This window comes from Anomaloglossus baeobatrachus, chromosome 10 (genome assembly GCF_048569485.1).
Source record: "Anomaloglossus baeobatrachus isolate aAnoBae1 chromosome 10, aAnoBae1.hap1, whole genome shotgun sequence".
NCBI lineage: Eukaryota > Metazoa > Chordata > Amphibia > Anura > Aromobatidae > Anomaloglossus > Anomaloglossus baeobatrachus.
Window position 1 is genome coordinate 10,859,195 of NC_134362.1, and position 22,854 is coordinate 10,882,048.

The window sequence follows — 22,854 nt, forward strand, 5'->3', positions numbered from 1 at the left end:
TTCACCTCAGACGTAATTGTACCCCTGACTTGCCACACATTGACTGCATTGAATTTTTTCACGAATAAAATACCAGCATATTAAAAGCAACTTGATTGGATATTCTCCTTTTCTTCAATTGTGTGCCGGGTTTTCTAATATATTGGAACTGCTTTTTCTCCCGAGCACCGATCCTCTTTGTAGTAGAGCGCAGCTTATCTCTTTCTTGGCATTACTAATTTTGGCTTGTGCTCCTACTTTTTTTGATCCTGATATGTCATTCTCCACATTTTCATATAATGACGAAGCTACATCTGCTATTCTTTCCAAAGTAACTGCTTCCAACCAATTCCTTTCGATCCCAACTGATGAGGTAAGAAGTAAAGATTATGAGAAGGAACTACGCCGACACACTGCACTTGAATTACATTATATTACCCTTGCGGAGTATCACAAGGCCAAGAGAATTCCACGTGGACTACGGATTCCTCTTCGCCCTACTTTGTTCTCTGAGAACGCAACATACTGCGAGAAGTATGAGAGCATTCTAAACAAATGCTCCATGGACCTCATATTATTAACCATCGAGTACCTGGATAAAGAGATCGAGGATATCAGTGCTAATATCACAACCATCGAACACCAGTTTCAGAACACTTTGTCATCTACTGAATATAATAATTTGAAAGCCAAGACTGAATCTACAATCTCTGAATTCAGAAAAACGCTACAAACTCGTAAACGCACCAAGTTTCAGCGCGACCAGGAGGACTACCAAAAAAACCAAGTTTACACATGGCGCTCTTCAGGCTTCAGTCAACCACGACGATTTCCATACTCAGGACATTATGCTTCGTCCAACAGTTCCGACAGCGAACAGAACCCTTCCCGTTCCTCTTTTTTAGGACCACGACATCTTCCACGAGGAAAACGCGGCGGAGTAAGAGACCACGTGCCACGCACCATGACAACCCGATCACAGGTAGGACCAACTTGGTCTTCAATATTTCCTCCTACAACCTCTCCCCTAGCGAGTCGTCCATACTCCAGAAGGGTCTTTCATTCTGCCCAACACCAACCTTCGATTCCTTCAAGTTAGATCAAGAGACTAGAAGATTCTTCAGGAATCTCCATCTTAAAGCTCATTTTAGCATTCCACAACCCGGTCATGTTGTACCTGATAGTTCTGATTCCACTGACAGATTCAGACTTGGTGATTTAGGTCTACGTATTCCCAGTAACTTCTGCCCTCCTAAACACTATCATCCTGTCGAAACTTATATCTCCCTGGTCACGACTGACATTAAGCATATCCTGAATGACATATACGGAGGCAAGTTTCACCTCAGACGTAATTGTACCCCTGACTTGCCACACATTGACTGCATTGAATTTTTTCACGAATAAAATACCAGCATATTAAAAGCAACTTGATTGGATATTCTCCTTTTCTTCAATTGTGTGCCGGGTTTTCTAATATATTGGAACACGTCGTCTGTGGTGTCAGTAAATGACACCCGTGCGAATAGCCGAGCGAGGATCCGTGCCCGGAGCAAAGGCCGCTGGTCCTGAAGGTCCCGTACACAACCTGCTGCTAGGACCGGGCAGATAATGTGTATGGGGCAAAAGCCGTCGTAGCCAAAAGACTTGTTCACACGCTGCGTTTTTGCCGCACGTTTTTCCAAGGGTAGAAAATTTACACCAGGCAAAGAGCCCGCACATCATCCTGCACCTGGCACAGAGCCCGCACATCATCCTGCACCTGGCACAGAGCCCGCACATCATCCTGCACCTGGCACAGAGCCCACACATCATCCTGCACCAGGCACAGAGCCCGCACATCATCCTGCACCAGGCAAAGAGCCCGCACATCATCCTGCACCAGGCACAGAGCCCGCACACCCTGCACCAGGCACAGAGCCCGCACATCCTGCACCAGGCACAGAGCCCGCACATCCTGCACCAGGCACAGAGCCCGCACATCATCCTGCACCAGGCACAGAGCCTGCACATCATCCTGCACCAGGCACAGAGCCCGCACACCCTGCACCAGGCACAGAGCCCGCACATCATCCTGCACCAGGCACAGAGCCCACACATCCTGCACCAGGCACAGAGCCCGCACATCCTGCATCAGGCACAGAGCCCACACATCATCCTGCACCTGGCACAAAGCCCGCACATCCTGCACCAGGCACAGAGCCCGCACATCATCCTGCACCAGGCACAGAGCCCGCACATCCTGCACCAGGCACAGAGCCCGCACATCCTGCATCAGGAACAGAGCCCACACATCATCCTGCACCAGGCACAGAGCCCGCACATCCTGCACCAGGCACAGAGCCCGCACACCCTGCACCAGGCACAGAGCCCGCACATCATCCTGCACCAGGCACAGAGCCCGCACATCATCCTGCACCAGGCACAGAGCCCGCACATCATCCTGCACCAGGCACAGAGCCCGCACATCATCCTGCACCAGGCACAGAGCCCGCACATCATCCTGCACCAGGCACAGAGCCCGCACATCATCCTGCACCAGGCACAGAGCCCGCACATCATCCTGCACCAGGCACAGAGCCCGCACATCATCCTGCACCAGGCACAGAGCCCGCACATCATCCTGCACTAGGCACAGAGCCCGCACATCCTGCACCAGGCACAGAGCCCGCACATCATCCTGCACCAGGCACAGAGCCCGCACATCCTGCACCAGGCACAGAGCCCGCACATCATCCTGCACCAGGCACAGAGCCCGCACATAATCCTGCACCAGGCACAGAGCCCGCACATCATCCTGCACCAGGCACAGAGCCCGCACATCCTGCACCAAGCACAGAGCCCGCACATCATCCTGCACCAGGCACAGAGCCCGCACATCCTGCACCAGGCACAGAGCCCGCACATCATCCTGCACCTGGCACAGAGCCCGCACATCATCCTGCACCAGGCACAGAGCCCGCACATCCTGCACCAGGCACAGAGCCCGCACATCCTGCACCAGGCACAGAGCCCGCACATCCTGCACCAGGCACAGAGCCCGCACATCCTGCACCAGGCACAGAGCCCGCACATCCTGCACCAGGCACAGAGCCCGCACATCCTGCACCAGGCACAGAGCCCGCACATTCTGCATCAGGCACAGAGCCCGCACGTCTTGCACCAGGCACAGAGCCCGCACGTCTTGCACCAGGCACAGAGCCCGCACGTCTTGCACCAGGCACAGAGCCCGCACATCCTGCACCAGGCACAGAGCCCGCACATCATCCTGGACCAGGCACAGAGCCCGCACATCATCCTGCACCAGGCACAGAGCCCGCACATCCTGCACCAGGCACAGAGCCCGCACATCATCCTGCACCAGACACAGAGCCCACACATCATCCTGCACCAGGCACAGAGCCGCACATCCTGCACCAGGCACAGAGCCCGCACATCCTGCACCAGGCACAGAGCCCGCACATCATCCTGCACCAGGCACAGAGCCCGCACATCATCCTGCACCAGGCACAGAGCCCGCACATCATCCTGCACCAGGCACAGAGCCCGCACATCATCCTGCACCAGGCACAGAGCCCGCACATCCTGCACCAAGCACAGAGCCCGCACGTCTTGCACCAGGCACAGAGCCCGCACATCATCCTGCACCAAGCACAGAGCCCGCACGTCTTGCACCAGGCACAGGGCCCGCACGTCTTGCACCAGGCACAGAGCCCGCACATCATCCTGCACCAGGCACAGAGCCCGCACATCCTGCACCAGGCACAGAGCCCGCACATCCTGCACCAGGCACAGAGCCCGAACACCCTGCACCAGGCACAGAGCCCGCACATCCTGCACCAGGCACAGAGCCCGAACACCCTGCACCAGGCACAGAGCCCGCACATCCTGCACCAGGCACAGAGCCCGCACATCATCCTGTACCAGGCACAGAGCCCGCACATCATCCTGCACCAGGCACAGAGCCCACACATCATCCTGCACCAAGCACAGAGCCCACACATCCTGCACCAGGCACAGAGCCCGCACATCATCCTGCACCAGGCACAGAGCCCGCACATCATCCTGCACCAAGCACAGAGCCCGCACGTCATCCTGCACCAGGCACAGAGCCCACACATCATCCTGCACCAGGCACAGAGCCCACACATCCTGCACCAGGCACAGAGCCCGCACATCATCCTGCACCAGGCACAGAGCCCGCACATCATCCTGCACCAGGCACAGAGCCCGCACATCCTGCACCAAGCACAGAGCCCGCACGTCTTGCACCAGGCACAGAGCCCGCACATCATCCTGCACCAAGCACAGAGCCCGCACGTCTTGCACCAGGCACAGAGCCCGCACGTCTTGCACCAGGCACAGAGCCCGCACATCATCCTGCACCAGGCACAGAGCCCGCACATCCTGCACCAGGCACAGAGCCCGCACATCATCCTGCACCAGGCACAGAGCCCGCACATCCTGCACCAGGCACAGAGCCCGCACGTCTTGCACCAGGCACAGAGCCCGCACATCCTGCACCAGGCACAGAGCCCGCACATCCTGCACCAGGCACAGAGCCCGCACGTCTTGCACCAGGCACAGAGCCCGCACATCCTGCACCAGGCACAGAGCCCGCACATCATCCTGCACCAGGCACAGAGCCCGCACGTCTTGCACCAGGCACAGAGCCCGCACGTCTTGCACCAGGCACAGAGCCCGCACATCATCCTGCACCAGGCACAGAGCCCGCACATCATCCTGCACCAGGCACAGAGCCCGCACATCATCCTGCACCAGGCACAGAGCCCGCACGTCTTGCACCAGGCACGTTTTCTCCGGGTCTCTCTATACTGCGCGTCCTTACTCTTTCTATATCATTCATCTTAGTGAAGGCTGCAGATAACGTCTCGCTCCTTCCCCATTCCTGACACTTGTCACCCATGTTCCTTGCACGCAGGAAAAACACAGCATAAATATAAAGGACGATATCTGGGAGAGTGACAGGAGGAAATAAATGGATTTTATGTGTTTTTGTGTCACTTGTGTTTTGTTCATCATTTAATTTTATTTTTCAAGACTTAACCCCTTCACGTCGGGGCCAATTTCCGTTTTTTTTGTTCTTCATTTTTGCCTCCTCTTCTTCCCAGAGCCGGAACTTTTTATTTTTCTGTCCACACAGACATATGAGGGCTTGTTTTTTACGTGAAGGGTTGTACTTTTGATCCTTTGTTACAGAATATTTTGATAGATCGGACTCTTGTGAACGCTGCGATGCCACATATGGGGATTTTGTTATTATCTTTATTTTACATGGAACAAATGGGGGAACTTTTAACTTTTATTTATTTTTGAATTTTATTTTCATATTTTTTTTAAAACATTTTTTTCTTTTCACTGTTTTTAATAGTCCCTTTAGGATTGTGTGTGCTGTATACAGCAGTGCCACAGTGTTACTGCATATTGTGAAAATCACAGTCTCCTATGATGCCCGGCCCCCTCTACTGCCACAGCAACCCATCGGAGACCCCCAATCCCATCACCATGGCAGCGGAAATGCAGAGTTTGAATGCGGCAATTCACGGGTTAACAATCGTGGACAACAGCATCTGTTGGGGGAGAGTCAGGAGGCTCCAAACAAAAGAGCAGTGAATGAGTCTGGAGGATACAGAAGAGTCTGGAGAAGTAGGACAGAGGAGTCTACAGAAGGAGGACAGAGGAGTATGTGGGGAGTGGACAGAGGAGTCTGGAGGAGAACGGAGGAGTGTGTAGGGAGTGGACAGAGAAGTTTGGAGGATGGAGAACAGAAGAGTCTTGGGGAGGTCGACGAAGACGTCTGTAGGAAGAGGACTGAGGAGTCTGGAGGAGGACCAAGGAGTCTGGAGAAGGAGGCCCGAGAAGTTTGGAGAAGGAGAACAGAGGAGTCTGGAGGAAGAGGACAAAGGGAATCTGGAGAAGGAGGACTGAGGAGTTTAGAGAAGGAGGACAGAGGAGTCTGGAGAAGGAGGACAGAGGAGTCTGGAGAAGGAGGACAGAGGAGTCTGGAGAAGGAGGACAGAGGAGTCTGGAGAAGGAGGACAGAGGAGTTTAGAGAAGGAAGACAGAGGAGTTTAGAGAAGGAGGACAGAGGAGTTTAGAGAAGGAGGACAGAGGAGTTTAGAGAAGGAGGACAGAGGAGTTTAGAGAAGGAGGACAGAGGAGTTTAGAGAAGGAGGACAGAGGAGTTTAGAGAAGGAGGACAGAGGAGTTTAGAGAAGGAGGACAGAGGAGCTTAGAGAAGGAGGACAGAGGAGTTTAGAGAAGGAGGACAGAGGAGTTTAGAGAAGGAGGACAGAGGAGTTTAGAGAAGGAAGACAGAGGAGTTTAGAGAAGGAGGACTGATGAGTCAGCATAAATGTCTATATGGGCCCGTAGGAGTGCTAAGAGGGCAATGATGGGAGCCTTTAGTGGCCAATATCTACTACTTTAATGCCACGGTCAGAGATCTTCATCTGAGGCCTTACCAGTGTGGTGCCCCTGAGGCTTCCGTCGCCACAGAGATATTGCACCTCAGCCAGAGGTTTGGTATCCCATCCCGGGTAAGAATGGGGTCAACTACCGGTCCACAGACAAAACCCATACACCAATTGTTAGGACACACTGGTTCAGAGTTTAAGGCAGGCACCCACTAATACTGAGAGTAGCAACCAGTATATCTGGTCCCCGGGGCCTTAAGTCCCATTCACTGGCCTGAAGGGGTGGAGCCTAGCAAGAGGGTGTGTGGGAGGAGTCAGAAGGAGTGAGTAGAAAAAGGAATCAGGAAGTTCAAGCTTTCAGTCAGAGGCAGTCTGTTAGAGGGAGTTGAGGAGTGAGGAGGTGGGCTGTCAGGTGAGGACAGCAGACTGAGAGGAAGAAGACAGGAAGAGGTTCCTGGTGAAGATCCTGGGGTCTTGCTAGGCCCAGGTGACACCGAAAGAAGGGATCCCAGGGCCACGGAAGGGCGGTAGTCCCGTGACCTGTTCCACTAAGAAGATCGGGTGGAGGGATCTGGCTGCAATCAGGGGACGGTCCCTAGACGGAGGGAAGAAATACATTACACTCAGTGAAACCGACGGCTGGGGAAAATTGCTTCAAGCACCCAAGGCCCCAACCCACAACAGATCACCGGTAAAGGCGAGCAACACACGACTGAGGTCAGCCACCTTTGTACAGGCACTGTGGTGGAGGCGCAGACGGCATAGCCCCGTCTGGCGCTCAGGAGACAGTCAGAAAGGACACAGAGGGGTGCTCCGGTACTGACCCTTGACCTATTCGGGATCGGCGGAGGTCCCTGACAGCGGATCCTGGCACTCCGTGAGCAACCGGTCCGCGGCCGAATTGAACTGAACAGTGAGTAAAACATCTGAACTGCAAGCCCTGTGTCGTCTGCTTTATCCTGCACCTCATAAACAAACACCATAGACTTTACCAAGCACCAAAGGTTGCCCCGAGGTATCCGCTCTACCTGTGGAGAGCCAGAAACACCTCAGCTGCCATAACATCAGCCCCGGAGGTCCCTTCCAGCAGCTGCGGCTCCATAGCTGCAAATTACCACAGGTGGTGTCACGAACATGTTATAAACTTTATTACCATCACCCCCATACCGCCATTTTAATTGACCCCGCCAAGGTCACGGAGTCGGGCCCCGCCACCGCTGACTACCCCGGACTAGTCCGGCCCTACACTGAGTCACCTAAGGCCCTGGGGTGGGCGAGTCACATTCCTGGCGTCACAAACAGGATTTGAACAAGACCCGCTGATACGGGTCATGTGTGCCTTAAAGAACTGTATTTAATAGACTATGTTTTACTCGTGTGGAAAAAGCTGCCGCCATTAAAACTGCTGAGCGCAGGAAGAAAGGTGGCGTGCCTAGAGAAAGAGCGTGAAGAAAAACCCCGCCCCCTCCATGCTCGGAGGGAGTGTTGAAAAATGGCGCGCTAGGAGATTGAATGTCTGGCAAGTGACCCTAGCAGCCAGACAAGGACGCTGCCAGAATGTACTGGATTGTGAGCAGAGGAGTGTCACCCTTGGTGGGGTGGGTGCCAGCATGGCGCCAAGCGGTCGTATGTCCCCCAACCCCGCCTCTGAAGTGGAGAAGGATGCAGCCGAGCATTGGCGGTGAACGCTCGAGAGTGATGGACGTGAGCACTAACCGGGAAGGCTGCAGAGGTGTCATGGCGGAGCTATCGCTACCAAGTACACCAGGAGAGGCGTGGGAGAAGGGAGCGGACCCCGGCCTGAATCTCCTGCTGGAGGAAATCGAGCAGTTAACCCAGCGACTACGGAGGCTCGAGATGGACGCCGAGCAACGAGCGGCCAGAGGAGGAGTGGCCGAGCTGGGACACGCACCTGAGAACCGGGCGGCGTCCTGCGTCCTGGAGAGCGGAGAAGATCCAGCAGCTGCTGCGGAGCCGGGTAAGGAGAGTGTCATCCCCGACCGGCGGAGCCCGGATTGCCAGGTGGGGTTCCTGCCCAGTCCTCCTGAATGCGCGCTTGCCACCAACGCAGCTCCGGTGCCATTACCCTGCAGCAGCCCCACAGAAGCAAGGTCCCAGGAGCAAGGAACCCAAACTTTTCTGACAGCGGGGTACCTACTGCCTGGTGGTGTACCGGAGTGGGAAACTCGCATGTAAAGAGACATTGTAAAATGAATGTAAATAGCCCCTCTTCAGCCCCACTTGCTTTTTGAAGACGTCCCATTCCTGCATTATCATGCCCATTGTTCTTTGTGAAGATGCCCCTAACCTAAAGGTCCAGTCACACTAAGCAACTTACCAGCGATCCCAACAACGATAGGGATCGCTGGTAAGTTGCTAGGAGGTTGCTGGTGAGATGTCACACTGCGACGCTCCAGCGATCCCACCAGCAACCTGACCTGGCAGGGATCGCTGGAGCGTGGCTACACGAGTTGCTGGTGAGCTCACCAGCAACCAGTGACCAGCCCCCAGCGCCGCGTGGAAGATGCTGCGCTTGGTAACTAAGGTAAATATCGGGTAACCAACCCGATATTTACCTTGGTTACCAGCGCACGCAGCTACATGTGCAGGGAGCAGCGCACACTGCTTAGCGCTGGCTCCCTGCTCTCCTAGTTACAGCACACATCGGGTTAATTAACCCGATGTGTCCTGCAGCTACATGTGCACAGAGCAGGAGCCGGCACTGACAGTGAGAGCGGCGTACGCTGGTAACAAAGGTAAATATCGGGTAACCAAGGACAGGGCTTCTTGGTTACCCGATGTTTACTGTGGTTACCAGCTTCCGCAGAAGCCGGCTCCTGCTGCCTGCACATTTAGTTGTTGCTGTCTCGCTGTCACACACAGCGATGTGTGTTTCACAGCGGGAGAGCAAGAACTAAAAAATGGCCCAGGACATTCAGCAACAACCAACGACCTCACAGCAGGGGCCAGGTTGTTGCTGGATGTCACACACAGCAACATCGCTAGCAACGTCACAAAAGTTGTTCGTTAGCAGCGATGTTGCTAGCGATGTTGCTTAGTGTGACGGGGCCTTTATCCCCATTTTTTATGGACAACCAGGTCTCTGGACGTTAGGTGGCTGGTATATATAGTGTTAAGCATGTTAATGGACACGTGAGCCACAGAACTATATATGGCCAGGACTCTATCATGTAAATAGTTGCACCAGTTGTGCCCCCTACCAGAATTATGGTGGGAATGTACCTTGAGAAAGGTTGTGCATTGGACTGCAAAGTGCACTAGAGACTCTAAAGTTGTTTACCAGCTTGCAACGTTTAAGAACAGTACCTCCCATAAAGAGATGACCAGGTAATTGTTTACCTATTATACTAGAATTTAAAAAAATTTGCAGTTAACACCACTGTATTTTTGTTTCAGCCCGCAGACGTGCTGGGATTTGCTGTGGGGGAGTGTGGCGCCCCTGAGGCTTCTGTCGCCACAGAGATATTGCACCTCAGCCAGAGGTTTGGTATCCCATCCCAGGTAAGAATGGGGTCAACTAACAATCCACAGACAAAACCCATACACCAATTGTTAGGACACACCGGGTCAGGGTTTAAGGCAGGCACCTACTAATGCTAAGAGTAGCAACCAGTATATCTGGTCCCCGGGGCCTTAAGTCCCATTCTCTGGCCTGAAGGGGTGGAGCCTAGCAAGAGGGTGTGTGGGAGGAGTCAGAAAGAGTGAGTAGAATAAGGAATCAGGAAGTTCAAGCTTTCAGTCAGAGGCAGTCTGTTAGAGGGAGTTGAGGAGTGAGGAGGTGGGCTGTCAGGTGAGGACAGCAGACTGAGAGGAAGAAGACAGGAAGAGGTTCCTGGTGAAGATCCTGGGGTCTTACTAGGCCCAGGTGACACCGAAAGAAGGGACCCCAGGGCCACGGAAGGGCGGTAGTCCCGTGACCTGTTCCACTAAGAAGATCGGGTGGAGGGATCTGGCTGCATTCAGGGGACGGTCCCTAGACGGAGGGAAGAAATACATTACACTCAGTGAAACCAACGGCTGGGGAAAATTGCTTCAAGCACCGAAGGCCCCAACCCACAACAGATCACCGGTAAAGGCGAGCAACACACGACTGAGGTCAGCCACCTTTGTACAGGCCCTGTGGTGGAGGCGCAGACCGCATAGCCCCGTCTAGCGCTCAGGAGACAGTCAGAAAGGACACAAAGAGGGGTGCACCGGTACTGACCCTTGACCTATTCGGGATCGGCGGAGGTCCCTGACAGCAGATCCTGGCACTCCGTGGGCAACCGGTCCGCGGCCGAATTGAACTGAACAGTGAGTAAAACATCTGAACTGCAAGCCCTGTGTCGTCTGCTTTATCCTGCACCTCATAAACAAACACCATAGACTTTACCAAGCACCAAAGGTTGCCCCGAGGTATCCGCTCTACCTGTGGAGAGCCAGAAACACCTCAGCTGCCATAACATCAGCCCCGGAGGTCCCTTCCAGCAGCTGCGGCTCCATAGCTGCAAGTTACCACAGGTGGCGTCACGAACATATTATAAACTTTATTACCATCACCCCCATACCGCCATTTTAATTGACCCCGCCAGGGTCACGGAGTCGAGCCCCGCCACCGCTGACTACCCCGGACTAGTCCGGCCCGACACTTTGTCACCTAAGACCCTTTGGTGGGTGAGTCACCAGCAGCAATCAGAGCTGCTATCAGAGGAAGGGTCTAACAGAAAAGTCTCACGTCACTACAGTAAGGGGGCGGGAAGGGTGAAGTAAGAAGCCGAAAATCAGCTCAAGACTTAACAGTTATATTTAAGGAGGTGCAGCAATTTGGAGCAACGTCAACAAGTGAGAACAGAAAGAAAGGACAGAAAAATGACTTAAAAAAAACCCCAACAATTTTTAAATCTGAGCTTTAAGTAAACCTTTGTCAGGAAGATCTCGTGGATTGTGTCCACGATGCTCAGGAGCCGTGGCAGCCGTGGCTCCTGAGTCCCATGACGCCTTATTTACCAGTAGGACATATTTGGACTGAGGCTTTTTTTTTTCACGCCATCTTTATTTTATGGTGGTTCCTCCTCTTCATGTGTTTTCAAGTCTTAAGAAACATGGTCACCCCCATCATCAGCTGTGGCCATCATTATGCTGGGAGTTGTAGTGTCCTGAGATGATGTGTTATGGCATCAATGGAGTCAGCCATAGCGGCGCTCACCACTGGTCGAGGTCTTATATCTGTAGGAGATAATATGTTACCTGGTCACTTATAGAAAAGCTCACAAGTCTAACGAGCTGAACATGGTGCCCTGATATACTGACCCCTTCTCGGACGGTGCCTCCTTCCACAGCGGCTGCACACGGGTCGTGATCTCGTCTTCCGCTTGGGTCTTCTTATCTTGTGGTGTTTTCGGTAAGACATGGTTTGCCTCGACATGATGCTTTCTGTTGATGTTCTCAGGTCGGCATCTTATGGGCCACAAGGTTCACCAAAGACCAAACTGATGTCATAGACCAAGACTATTGTGACTGCGCCATTGTTTGGTCACAATGTAACATGTAAGATGCCAAACGCTGATCCTGTGTCGTGAGAAGAAACAGGCTACAGCCAGGATATACCTATTTCACCAATCTTGTATCTTACATAAGGGTAATGTCTTATTGATATAGACCATCTTTTCAAGGTGCAGAGCATCTTCTCAGGGTGCAAACCATCTCAAAGTGAGAAATGCCATCTCAGGGTGTAAAAGTACAGACCATATCCTAATTATGTAGTTCATCTACACAGAGTACAGAGCATAATCTCAGGGTGTTCCTCATCTCACGTTGCAGACCATCTTCTCAGGGTTTAGCCCATCTTCTCAGGGGGCAGACCATCTTCTAAGAGTACAGAGTACTACAGACCATATCCTACTGGTGCAGCCCATCTGCTCAGGTTGCGGACCAGCTTCTCAGGGTGTGGCCCATCTGCTCAGGGTGCAGATCATCTTGTAAGAGTGCAGACCATATCCTAATGGTGCAGCCCAGCTTCTCAAAGTAAAGACCATCATATCATGGTGCAGCCCATCTGCTCAGGTTGCGGACCAGCTTCTCAGGGTGTGGCCCATCTGCTCAAGTTACAGAGCAGCTTTTCAGAGTGTGGCCCATCTTCTTTGGTTGCAGATCAGCTTCTCAGTGCACCCCATCTACTCAGGTGTAGACCATCTTGTAAGAGTAAAGTCCATATCCTAAAGGTGCAGACAATCATCAGACAATCAGGGTGCAGCCCATCTTCTCAGGGTGTGGCCCATCTTGCAGACTGGCTTCTCAGGGTTTGGCCCATAATCTCAGGTTACAGACAAGCTTCTCGGAGTGTTTCCCATCTTCTCAGGGTGTCACCCATCTTCTCAGGGCGTTGTTGCCCATATTCTCAGGGTGAAGACCATCTTCTAATAGTGCAGACCATATCCTAATGGTGTAGCCTAGCTTCTATTGGTGTAGCCTAGCTTCTATTGGTGTGACCCATCTTCTCAGGGTGTGACCCATCTTCTCAGGATGCGGCCCAGCTTCTCAGGGTGTACAACATCTTCTGAGGGGATATGCCCCCTTCATAGGGTGCAGCTATCTAATCAGGATGTGGACCATCTTCTAAGCTTATGGACCATCTTAGACTGCAAACCATTTTTGCAGAGTGCATAGGTTTCCATAAGTAAATACAGTATATGTAAAAAAAAAAACAGTCGTGCCCCTGAGTGGCCACATTCCCTTAATGGGGTTCACCTTTGGTTCCAAGCATGGGGTCGAGCTGTGGGACTTGAAGTATGGCTTCAATGAGGTGCTGCAGGGGATGAGTATCTGCACTGCCTGAAGTGGCACGGCCTTGGCCAGAGAGACTGTGTGCCAGTCAGAGCTGTGCCACCAGGAGGGTGGTGTGGTACAACAATACAAGGAGCACCGTGCCTGCGGGAGCATGGGGCACAGACTGGGCAGGTATGTAGGGATGATGCACGGCCTGCTGGGGCCTGAGCGTGCAAAGAGATGGTCTTCATCTTGTAGATGTGGCCACCATGGTGGAAGGAACCATGCCCAAGCCAATACTAGGCTACAAATGAAGCCCATATGGATGTTCCTGGCTTGAAATGGAAATGGTTATGAGGACTGAAGAACATATTGTGAATAGGATGACAAGTCAAGACTGGGGTGAAGCTCAGGAGAGAGTAGTGACCATCGCTGTAGGAAAATATTAATAATGCCCATCTTGAAAACTGAAATTTGGTGTGTTGATGGACAAGTCCTGGGCTGAAGATGTAGTCAGTGGAGGTCCTAATGTGCTAGGAGAGGCCGAGCAATAATAGTGAGGGTATTCGGAGACTGGCAAGTGGGGCAAATATCCCAAATGTCCGGGTCTGCTCTGCTGATGAACCAGCCCTGACCACAAGTCGAAAGTTATGGTTCGGTTCTTGTTGATCTCTTAAGGTGGAATGTCTGATATCGTAGGAATGGAACCACATAGACAAAAACATAAACGCCACGTGAAGCTTGTAATTGCTGCCACGTTGCTATCTTCCATCCCAAACCACATCAAGTATGTCCATACATTAGACATGGCTTCCTTCGGCGGACGGAGCTATGTTTTCGTGTTCCTGAGCCCTGGCCTGTGAAGGTGGAGATTTACGATGATTTCCTGAGAATGCTTCATCTATCGTAATAACAAATCATGTATAACTTCCCCATTCTGCTCGCATTATATGACGTATATATGGGACTCATTAATACTCTTCAAGATAATGGACGGGGCCAGATAGGCCGCTCTCTCATGGTGGGGACTTCCTGCTGCAGATCGTTCACCCTTGTATTACGCTTCATGTATATAAAGTATCACACTCACTACTAACGGTAGGAGAGGAGCTGCCATGGCCGGGCTGCAGGTCTTCACCGTGTGCGCCGCCATCTTCACCGCCGTGGCCGGGTCCCACATGCAGGGTGGAACCGTATCATTCAGAGCAACTGAGAAGACACAGATGGGATGGCTGGTAGGAAATGCTGCATCATTACATGAAATTACTGAGAATTAAGCGAATTCTGCCAAAAAGTATTATTGAATATTTAACTAAAATCTAATGTAAAAAAAAAAAGTTGTCTAGTTTTTCTAAAGGCCTCAATGCACACTAGAGGAAAGATTGTGTTTTCAAGCCATAGTTTTAGGTCATATTGGTTGTCTAAAGTTTATGGTATCTAATGTCATGATTTTTGCATGGATCTGACTCTGCCGGGGCCATGGGGAGGGGAGGAGAGGGGCCTGCTCAGTTGTGCCTCGTTCCGGAGGTCGCGCCTCCATATTTTGGTGTTGTTACCTCCGGGACACCGCCAGTAATAGTTCCTGCTCTGCAGCGTGCAACTGGTTCCTGTGAGTGTACTCTGATCAAGTCCTGCTACCCAGTACCGTTCTCCCTGACCTCTGTCCCTCCTGCCCAGTCTGACCTCCGTCCCTCCAGCCTGGCTTGACCTCCGTCCCTCCTACCCGGCCTGACCTCCGTCCCTCCTGCCCGGCCTGATCTCCGTCCCTCCTGCCCGGCCTGACCTCCCTGCCCACCTGACCCTGGTCCTGTTCCATGTCCTCACCTCCACTCCCTCCTCCGTGCGTACCTGTTCTCCCTGACCTCCATCCCTCCTGTCCTGTCTGACCTCTCTGCCCACCTGACCCTGGTCCTGTTCCGTGTTCTCACCTCCACTCCCTCCTGTGTGCGTACCTGTTCTCCCTGACCTCCGTCCCTCCTGCCCGGTCTGACCTCCGTCCCTCCTGCCCGGTCTGACCTCCGTCCCTCCTGCCCGGTCTGACCTCCGTCTCTCCTGCCCGGTCTGACCTCCGTCCCTCCTGCCCGGTCTGACCTCCGTCCCTTCTGCCCGGTCTGACCTCCATCCCCCCTACCGGGTCTGTCTTCCCTGTCTTCCTGACCCTGGTCCTGTTCCATGTCCTGATTTCCACTCCCTCCCCTCTGCTTTCTTGTTCTCCCGGCCTATGACCTCGGTTTTGTTCTTGGACTTTGGCTTGCTGACCCCTCAGTACAGACGTGACATCCCGGCTCAGACCTTGGCTGACTGACTATCCCCGCACTTGTGTTTAGCGACCTCTAGTGGGCCCCTGTCTTCCTGCACTCAGGAGCTCTTCCTCCACCTGAGCCCCAGCGCCCCCTAGTGGTAGCTTTACATCTACTAATTCTCATTCCAACATATGATGTCAGTGATGGAGGGATGGAGCATGGAGAACACCTTTTTTCTCCTCATATAGATTAGAAATAAAAAAGGTGTCTGGAGAGAGGAGTCTGGAAGGAGACAGCATGTCTTAAGGCCCCGTCACACATAATAATAATAATAATAATAATAATCTTTATTTCTATAGCGCCAACATATTCCGTAGCGCTTTACAATTCAGGAGGATCATATACAAACAAGTAAGTTATAGAAATACAATATTTAGAGGGGAAAAAAAAATACAACCCTGCTCGTGAGAGCTTACAATCTACAATGAGATGGGGGGGGGGCAAGGTTCAAGTGCTTATTTACAATGACAATCCAACCATCTCACAGTTTCTGTGACGCAGTAGCGATCCCGTTAGCGATCTCGTTATGTGTGACACCTACCAGCAATCAGGCCCTTGCTGTGAGGTCGTCGGTCGTTGCAGAATGGTCCAGGACATTTTCTTCAAAGGTGATGTCCTGCTGGGCAGGAGGCATCGCTGTGTTTGACACTGTGTGACAGGGTCACAGTGACTGCTGAGATCGTTATACAGGTCACTACTGCCACCTGTATTGTTCCTGCATCGCTGGTAAAATCTGACTGTGACATCTCACCTGCGACCTCCCAGCGACTTACCAGCGATCCTTATCAGGTCGCATCGTTGTCGGGATCGCTGGTAAGTCGTTGTGTGTGACTGGGCCTTAAGGGGAACAAAGGAGCCTAAACCAAGCAGGGGTCTGGGAAAGGACAGAGATGTCCAGGTAGATAAAGAGGACTAGGTAGTTTGGAGAGAGGGAAGGTATAACATCTGTGCCGGATTTTATTTAGCCCACTAGGTGGCACTGTGCCCTTGGTGCCGAGGACACTTGACAGAATCAATCCTATTTTATTCCTAGGACTTGTGGATCTGGACAGTCCAGAAGCTACAGGGTTAATCCTATTTGTTTGGGTCTCTAGCAATTGTCGGCACTGGTTGGAGCTGTGACTATATGATCCTCAGCCAGATCCCACTGCCAGTTTGTGCTTCCTGGCTCTACCTGTGTCCTGTGCAGCTGGTGTTTATTCCTGGCTCTACATGTGTCCTGTGCAGCTGGTGTTTCTCCCTGGCTTGACTTTTGACTACCCACTTAGCTTTACAATGTTATCCCTTACGTGACTTTTTGGACTTGACCCAACTTGGTGACCAGTCCAGCCTCTGGTTCACACTCCCGAATGGCAGCCCTTCCTTTGTAGCAATCCACTGGGTCCTGTTGTAAAACCTGATCCCTGTATAGGGGTTAAAGGGTGTTGGGGTTCCTCTGGAATCTACCAGATGGAGGGATTGTGCCAAATCTGTCCGAAGTAGCCTTTTTGAGCTTGTGGCCTCTGACAGATGTGAACGAAGCATCTGGAGGAAGAGTACAGAGAATTCTAGAATAGACAGAAGGGTCTAGAAGAAAACAGAAAGATCTGGAGGTGACAGAAGAGTCTGGATGAAGCAAAGGTCTGGGAGAAAACAGATGTCTGGTTATGTCTGTAGGGGACAGAAGGGCCTGTGTTGGACAGAGGGGTTTACAGGGGACATAGGAGTGGGCATAAGGACAGGAAGGTCTTGGTAGACAGAGGACTTGGAGGGAACAGAGGTTGGGAGAAGGATAAAGATGACAGAGCTCTGTGTAGGCCTGGAGGTAACAGAGGGGCCTGGAGGAGGAGGATGAGGAGTATGGAGCAAGACAGACGGGTTTGAATAGGTCTGGAGGAGTAGGAAGGGTCAGTAGAGTTTGGAGGAGGGTCAGAGAGACTTGGAGAGGAGGAAGAAGTTTGGGTAGGTCTGGAAGAAGCAGATGGTGGATAAACTGTTCCCTGATATCTGCTGTTTTAGGCTAATGTCCGCCCTGCGCTCGGCTGCAGCTGAGCCGCTCGGATCCAGGCTCGTGTGTCGGTGGCTCGAGCGCCTCCGGACCGGGGGTCACGTCGCTCTGCAAGGGGGCTGGCGTGTTGAAAGGGGAGTTTTAAATTAGAGTTCGTGACGCCACCCACGGATTGTGGTGAATGTAGGCACCACCGCTGCTGGTTTACGGGGCGCCCCTGGGGAGATGTTGGTGTAGCTTGTGGTGTTAACCCCTCCGTGGGTAGGGGTGATGGCCCCGGGACCCGATGGGTATGGTGTGGTGGTGCTTGGCGGTGCGCGGCCCGAGGGCAAGGTGGTACTCACTCTGACAAACACGCGAGAGTCTCTGGTAAACCAAACGGAGGACGGTCGGTGCCCGCAGCCGGCTGCATCGGTCCCCAAACGGGTTGATGGTGTCCGCCTTTTTCCTGCACCTTTTTGTAGAAATGGACAGCCGCGCTTCAGCAACGGGAGTCCCGCTCCCCGGCGTGTATGTCGGGAGAGCCCGTTTGCTCGCAGGCGCTGGCCCGTTGGATCTCTTGGCCCTTGGCGGTGGCCGTTATCCGAAATCGGTGGGCTGTTGCCTTCTTTCAGGACTTTGGGTGGGAAAGGACCTAAAGTCCAGACCTCAATCAGTTAATTAAAGGGGTCCGGTAGATTCGGGACCGCGTTTCAGGGTCTGAGCACCCCCACTTGTGCTCCGGTTTCCAGACGGTTCCCCGGTTCGGTACCGGTTGGATCTCTACCCTGTCCCGGCTACCTACGGTTCCACCAGGCTGTCTTCCCGGCTCCTGCAGACGGCCACCACCGTCTGCCTCCTAGCCACAGGTGTCTGGGCTCCAACCCAGCACCCGGTATTAGACTGTAGCAGACGTTGACACAGGTCTGCTCTTGAACTCTACTCCTCAACCTCTAAACTTAATCTCATGGGTTTTTCCTGCCTCTGGGCATGTGAACTCCTTGGAGGGCGTGGCCAACCACCTGGATCCACCCACCTGGTGTGGACATCAAACCCAGAGGGAGGTGACTAGGGTTTAGTAGGTTGGCTGGTGTCACCTTATTTGGGGATGGGTGTTTGTGCAAGGGCCTAACTGTGACTACCTGGCTAGTCCAGGGCGTCACACTAATAAGAGATGACTAGTGGTCAGGAGATTTCTACACCGTGTGCAGAATTATCAGCAGTGAGTGTTGTGACCAGATCATCATTTTATGTAGATTACCCACTTCCAAGCTGCATAATCCTGAATTATGATTGGATGATGTGCTCCGTGGTCCTCTGCTCGCTCACATCGGCACCCACGTCACGTGTCGTGTGGTCCTCTGCACTCCCGAATGTTCATCCTCGTGCTGCATGGTCCTCTGCACTCCTTCATGTCCAACCTCGTGCTGCGTTGTCCTCTGCACTCCCGTAATGTCCATCCTCGTGCTGCGTGGTCCTCTGCACTCCCGTAATGTCCATCCTCGTGCTGCGTGGTCCTCTGCACTCCTGCTTGTCCATCCTCGTGCTGCATGGTCCTCTGCACTCCCGCTTGTCCATCCTCGTGCTGCATGGTCCTCTGCACTCCCGCATGTCCATCCTCGTGCTGCGTGGTCCTCTGCACTCCCGCTTGTCCATCCTCGTGCTGCGTGGTCCTCTGCACTCCCGCTTGTCCATCCTCGTGCTGCGTGGTCCTCTGCACTCCCGCTTGTCCATCCTCGTGCTGCGTGGTCCTCTGCACTCCCGCTTGTCCATCCTCGTGCTGCGTGGTCCTCTGCACTCCTGCTTGTCCATCCTCGTGCTGCGTGGTCCTCTGCACTCCTGCATGTCCATCCTTGTGCTGCCTCGTCCTCTGCACTCCTTCATAGTCACATCATCAGCAAAGATTACATAATGACAATAAGAGGCAGGGATGACGGCGGATAAGAGGCAGGGATGACGGCAGATAAGAGGCAGGGATGACGGCAGATAAGAGGCAGGGATGACGGCAGATAAGAGGCAGGGATGACGGCAGATAAGAGGCAGGGATGACGGCAGATAAGAGGCAGGGATGACGGCAGATAAGAGGCAGGGATGACGGCAGATAAGAGGCAGGGATGACGGCAGATAAGAGGCAGGGATGACGGCAGATAAGAGGCAGGGATGACGGCAGATAAGAGGCAGGGATGACGGCAGATAAGAGGCAGGGATGACGGCAGATAAGAGGCAGGGATGACGGCAGATAAGAGGCAGGGATGACGGCAGATAAGAGGCAGGGATGACGGCAGATAAGAGGCAGGGATGACGGCAGATAAGAGGCAGGGATGACGGCAGATAAGAGGCAGGGATGACGGCAGATAAGAGGCAGGGATGACGGCAGATAAGAGGCAGGGATGACGGCAGATAAGAGGCAGGGATGACGGCAGATAAGAGGCAGGGATGACGGCAGATAAGAGGCAGGGATGACGGCAGATAAGAGGCAGGGATGACGGCAGATAAGAGGCAGGGATGACGGCAGATAAGAGGCAGGGATGACGGCAGATAAGAGGCAGGGATGACGGCAGATAAGAGGCAGGGATGACGGCAGATAAGAGGCAGGGATGACGGCAGATAAGAGGCAGGGATGACGGCAGATAAGAGGCAGGGATGACGGCAGATAAGAGGCAGGGATGACGGCAGATAAGAGGCAGGGATGACGGCAGATAAGAGGCAGGGATGACGGCAGATAAGAGGCAGGGATGACGGCAGATAAGAGGCAGGGATGACGGCAGATAAGAGGCAGGGATGACGGCAGATAAGAGGCAGGGATGACGGCAGATAAGAGGCAGGGATGACGGCAGATAAGAGGCAGGGATGACGGCAGATAAGAGGCAGGGATGACGGCAGATAAGAGGCAGGGATGACGGCAGATAAGAGGCAGGGATGACGGCAGATAAGAGGCAGGGATGACGGCAGATAAGAGGCAGGGATGACGGCAGATAAGAGGCAGGGATGACGGCAGATAAGAGGCAGGGATGACGGCAGATAAGAGGCAGGGATGACGGCAGATAAGAGGCAGGGATGACGGCAGATAAGAGGCAGGGATGACGGCAGATAAGAGGCAGGGATGACGGCAGATAAGAGGCAGGGATGACGGCAGATAAGAGGCAGGGATGACGGCAGATAAGAGGCAGGGATGACGGCAGATAAGAGGCAGGGATGACGGCAGATAAGAGGCAGGGATGACGGCAGATAAGAGGCAGGGATGACGGCAGATAAGAGGCAGGGATGACGGCAGATAAGAGGCAGGGATGACGGCAGATAAGAGGCAGGGATGACGGCAGATAAGAGGCAGGGATGACGGCAGATAAGAGGCAGGGATGACGGCAGATAAGAGGCAGGGATGACGGCAGATAAGAGGCAGGGATGACGGCAGATAAGAGGCAGGGATGACGGCAGATAAGAGGCAGGGATGACGGCAGATAAGAGGCAGGGATGACGGCAGATAAGAGGCAGGGATGACGGCAGATAAGAGGCAGGGATGACGGCAGATAAGAGGCAGGGATGACGGCAGATAAGAGGCAGGGATGACGGCAGATAAGAGGCAGGGATGACGGCAGATAAGAGGCAGGGATGACGGCAGATAAGAGGCAGGGATGACGGCAGATAAGAGGCAGGGATGACGGCAGATAAGAGGCAGGGATGACGGCAGATAAGAGGCAGGGATGACGGCAGATAAGAGGCAGGGATGACGGCAGATAAGAGGCAGGGATGACGGCAGATAAGAGGCAGGGATGACGGCAGATAAGAGGCAGGGATGACGGCAGATAAGAGGCAGGGATGACGGCAGATAAGAGGCAGGGATGACGGCAGATAAGAGGCAGGGATGACGGCAGATAAGAGGCAGGGATGACGGCAGATAAGAGGCAGGGATGACGGCAGATAAGAGGCAGGGATGACGGCAGATAAGAGGCAGGGATGACGGCAGATAAGAGGCAGGGATGACGGCAGATAAGAGGCAGGGATGACGGCAGATAAGAGGCAGGGATGACGGCAGATAAGAGGCAGGGATGACGGCAGATAAGAGGCAGGGATGACGGCAGATAAGAGGCAGGGATGACGGCAGATAAGAGGCAGGGATGACGGCAGATAAGAGGCAGGGATGACGGCAGATAAGAGGCAGGGATGACGGCAGATAAGAGGCAGGGATGACGGCAGATAAGAGGCAGGGATGACGGCAGATAAGAGGCAGGGATGACGGCAGATAAGAGGCAGGGATGACGGCAGATAAGAGGCAGGGATGACGGCAGATAAGAGGCAGGGATGACGGCAGATAAGAGGCAGGGATGACGGCAGATAAGAGGCAGGGATGACGGCAGATAAGAGGCAGGGATGACGGCAGATAAGAGGCAGGGATGACGGCAGATAAGAGGCAGGGATGACGGCAGATAAGAGGCAGGGATGACGGCAGATAAAAGGCAGGGATGACGGCAGATAAAAGGCAGGGATGACGGCAGATAAAAGGCAGGGATGACGGCAGATAAAAGGCAGGGATGACAGCAGATAAGAGGCAGGGATGACAGCAGATAAGAGGCAGGGATGACAGCAGATAAGAGGCAGGGATGACAGCAGATAAGAGGCAGGGATGACACCAGATAAGAGGCAGGGATGAAGGCAGATAAGAGGCAGAGATGGCAGCAGGTCAGAGGCAGGGATGACAGCGGATAAGAGGCAGGGATGACAGCGGATAAGAGGCAGGGATGACGGCGGATAAGAGGCAGGGATGACAGCGGATAAGAGGCAGGGATGACAGCGGATAAGAGGCAGGGATGACAGCGGATAAGAGGCAGGGATGACAGCGGATAAGAGGCAGGGATGACAGCGGATAAGAGGCAGGGATGACAGCGGATAAGAGGCAGGGATGAGGCAGGTCAGAGGCAGGGATGACAGCAGATAAAAGGCAGGGATGATGGCGGATAAGAGGCAGGGATGATGGCAAATAAGAGGCAGGGATGACACCAGAAAAAGGCAGGGATGACACCAGATAAGAGGCAGAGATGGCAGCAGGTCAGAGGCAGGGATGACAGCGGATAAGAGGCAGGGATGACGGCGGATAAGAGGCAGGGATGACGGCGGATAAGAGGCAGGGATGACGGCGGATAAGAGGCAGGGATGATGGCGGATAAGAGGCAGGGATGACAGCAGATAAAAGGCAGGTGTAATACTATTGTATGTTTGAGGATTTCGATAGCGTTAGGGCAATGACAGCCAGAGACGAGTTTGTGGTACAAGATGTTTTTATGATATGTAACCACGGTAGATACACAACGGAAATACACAGTATAACAAACAAATACCTTTCTGAAACGGAGCGAAGGGGATTCCCGGGGCCACGCACCGGACTCCCCCAGGGAGACCACCAGAGCGA

The 22,854-nt window shown here is 53.4% G+C and overlaps 1 protein-coding gene across 1 annotated transcript in view; it reads left to right on the forward strand.

The window, feature by feature from the left end:
* Positions 1–14,296: 14,296 nt before the first annotated feature.
* Positions 14,297–22,854, forward strand: part of LOC142255072 (uncharacterized) — a 33,091-nt gene continuing 24,533 nt past the window's right edge. Inside the window, exon 1 of the mRNA XM_075326515.1 lies at positions 14,297–14,416. Within this exon, the coding sequence (XP_075182630.1) occupies positions 14,297–14,416 (120 nt within the window). The remainder of the gene's footprint in view (positions 14,417–22,854) is intronic.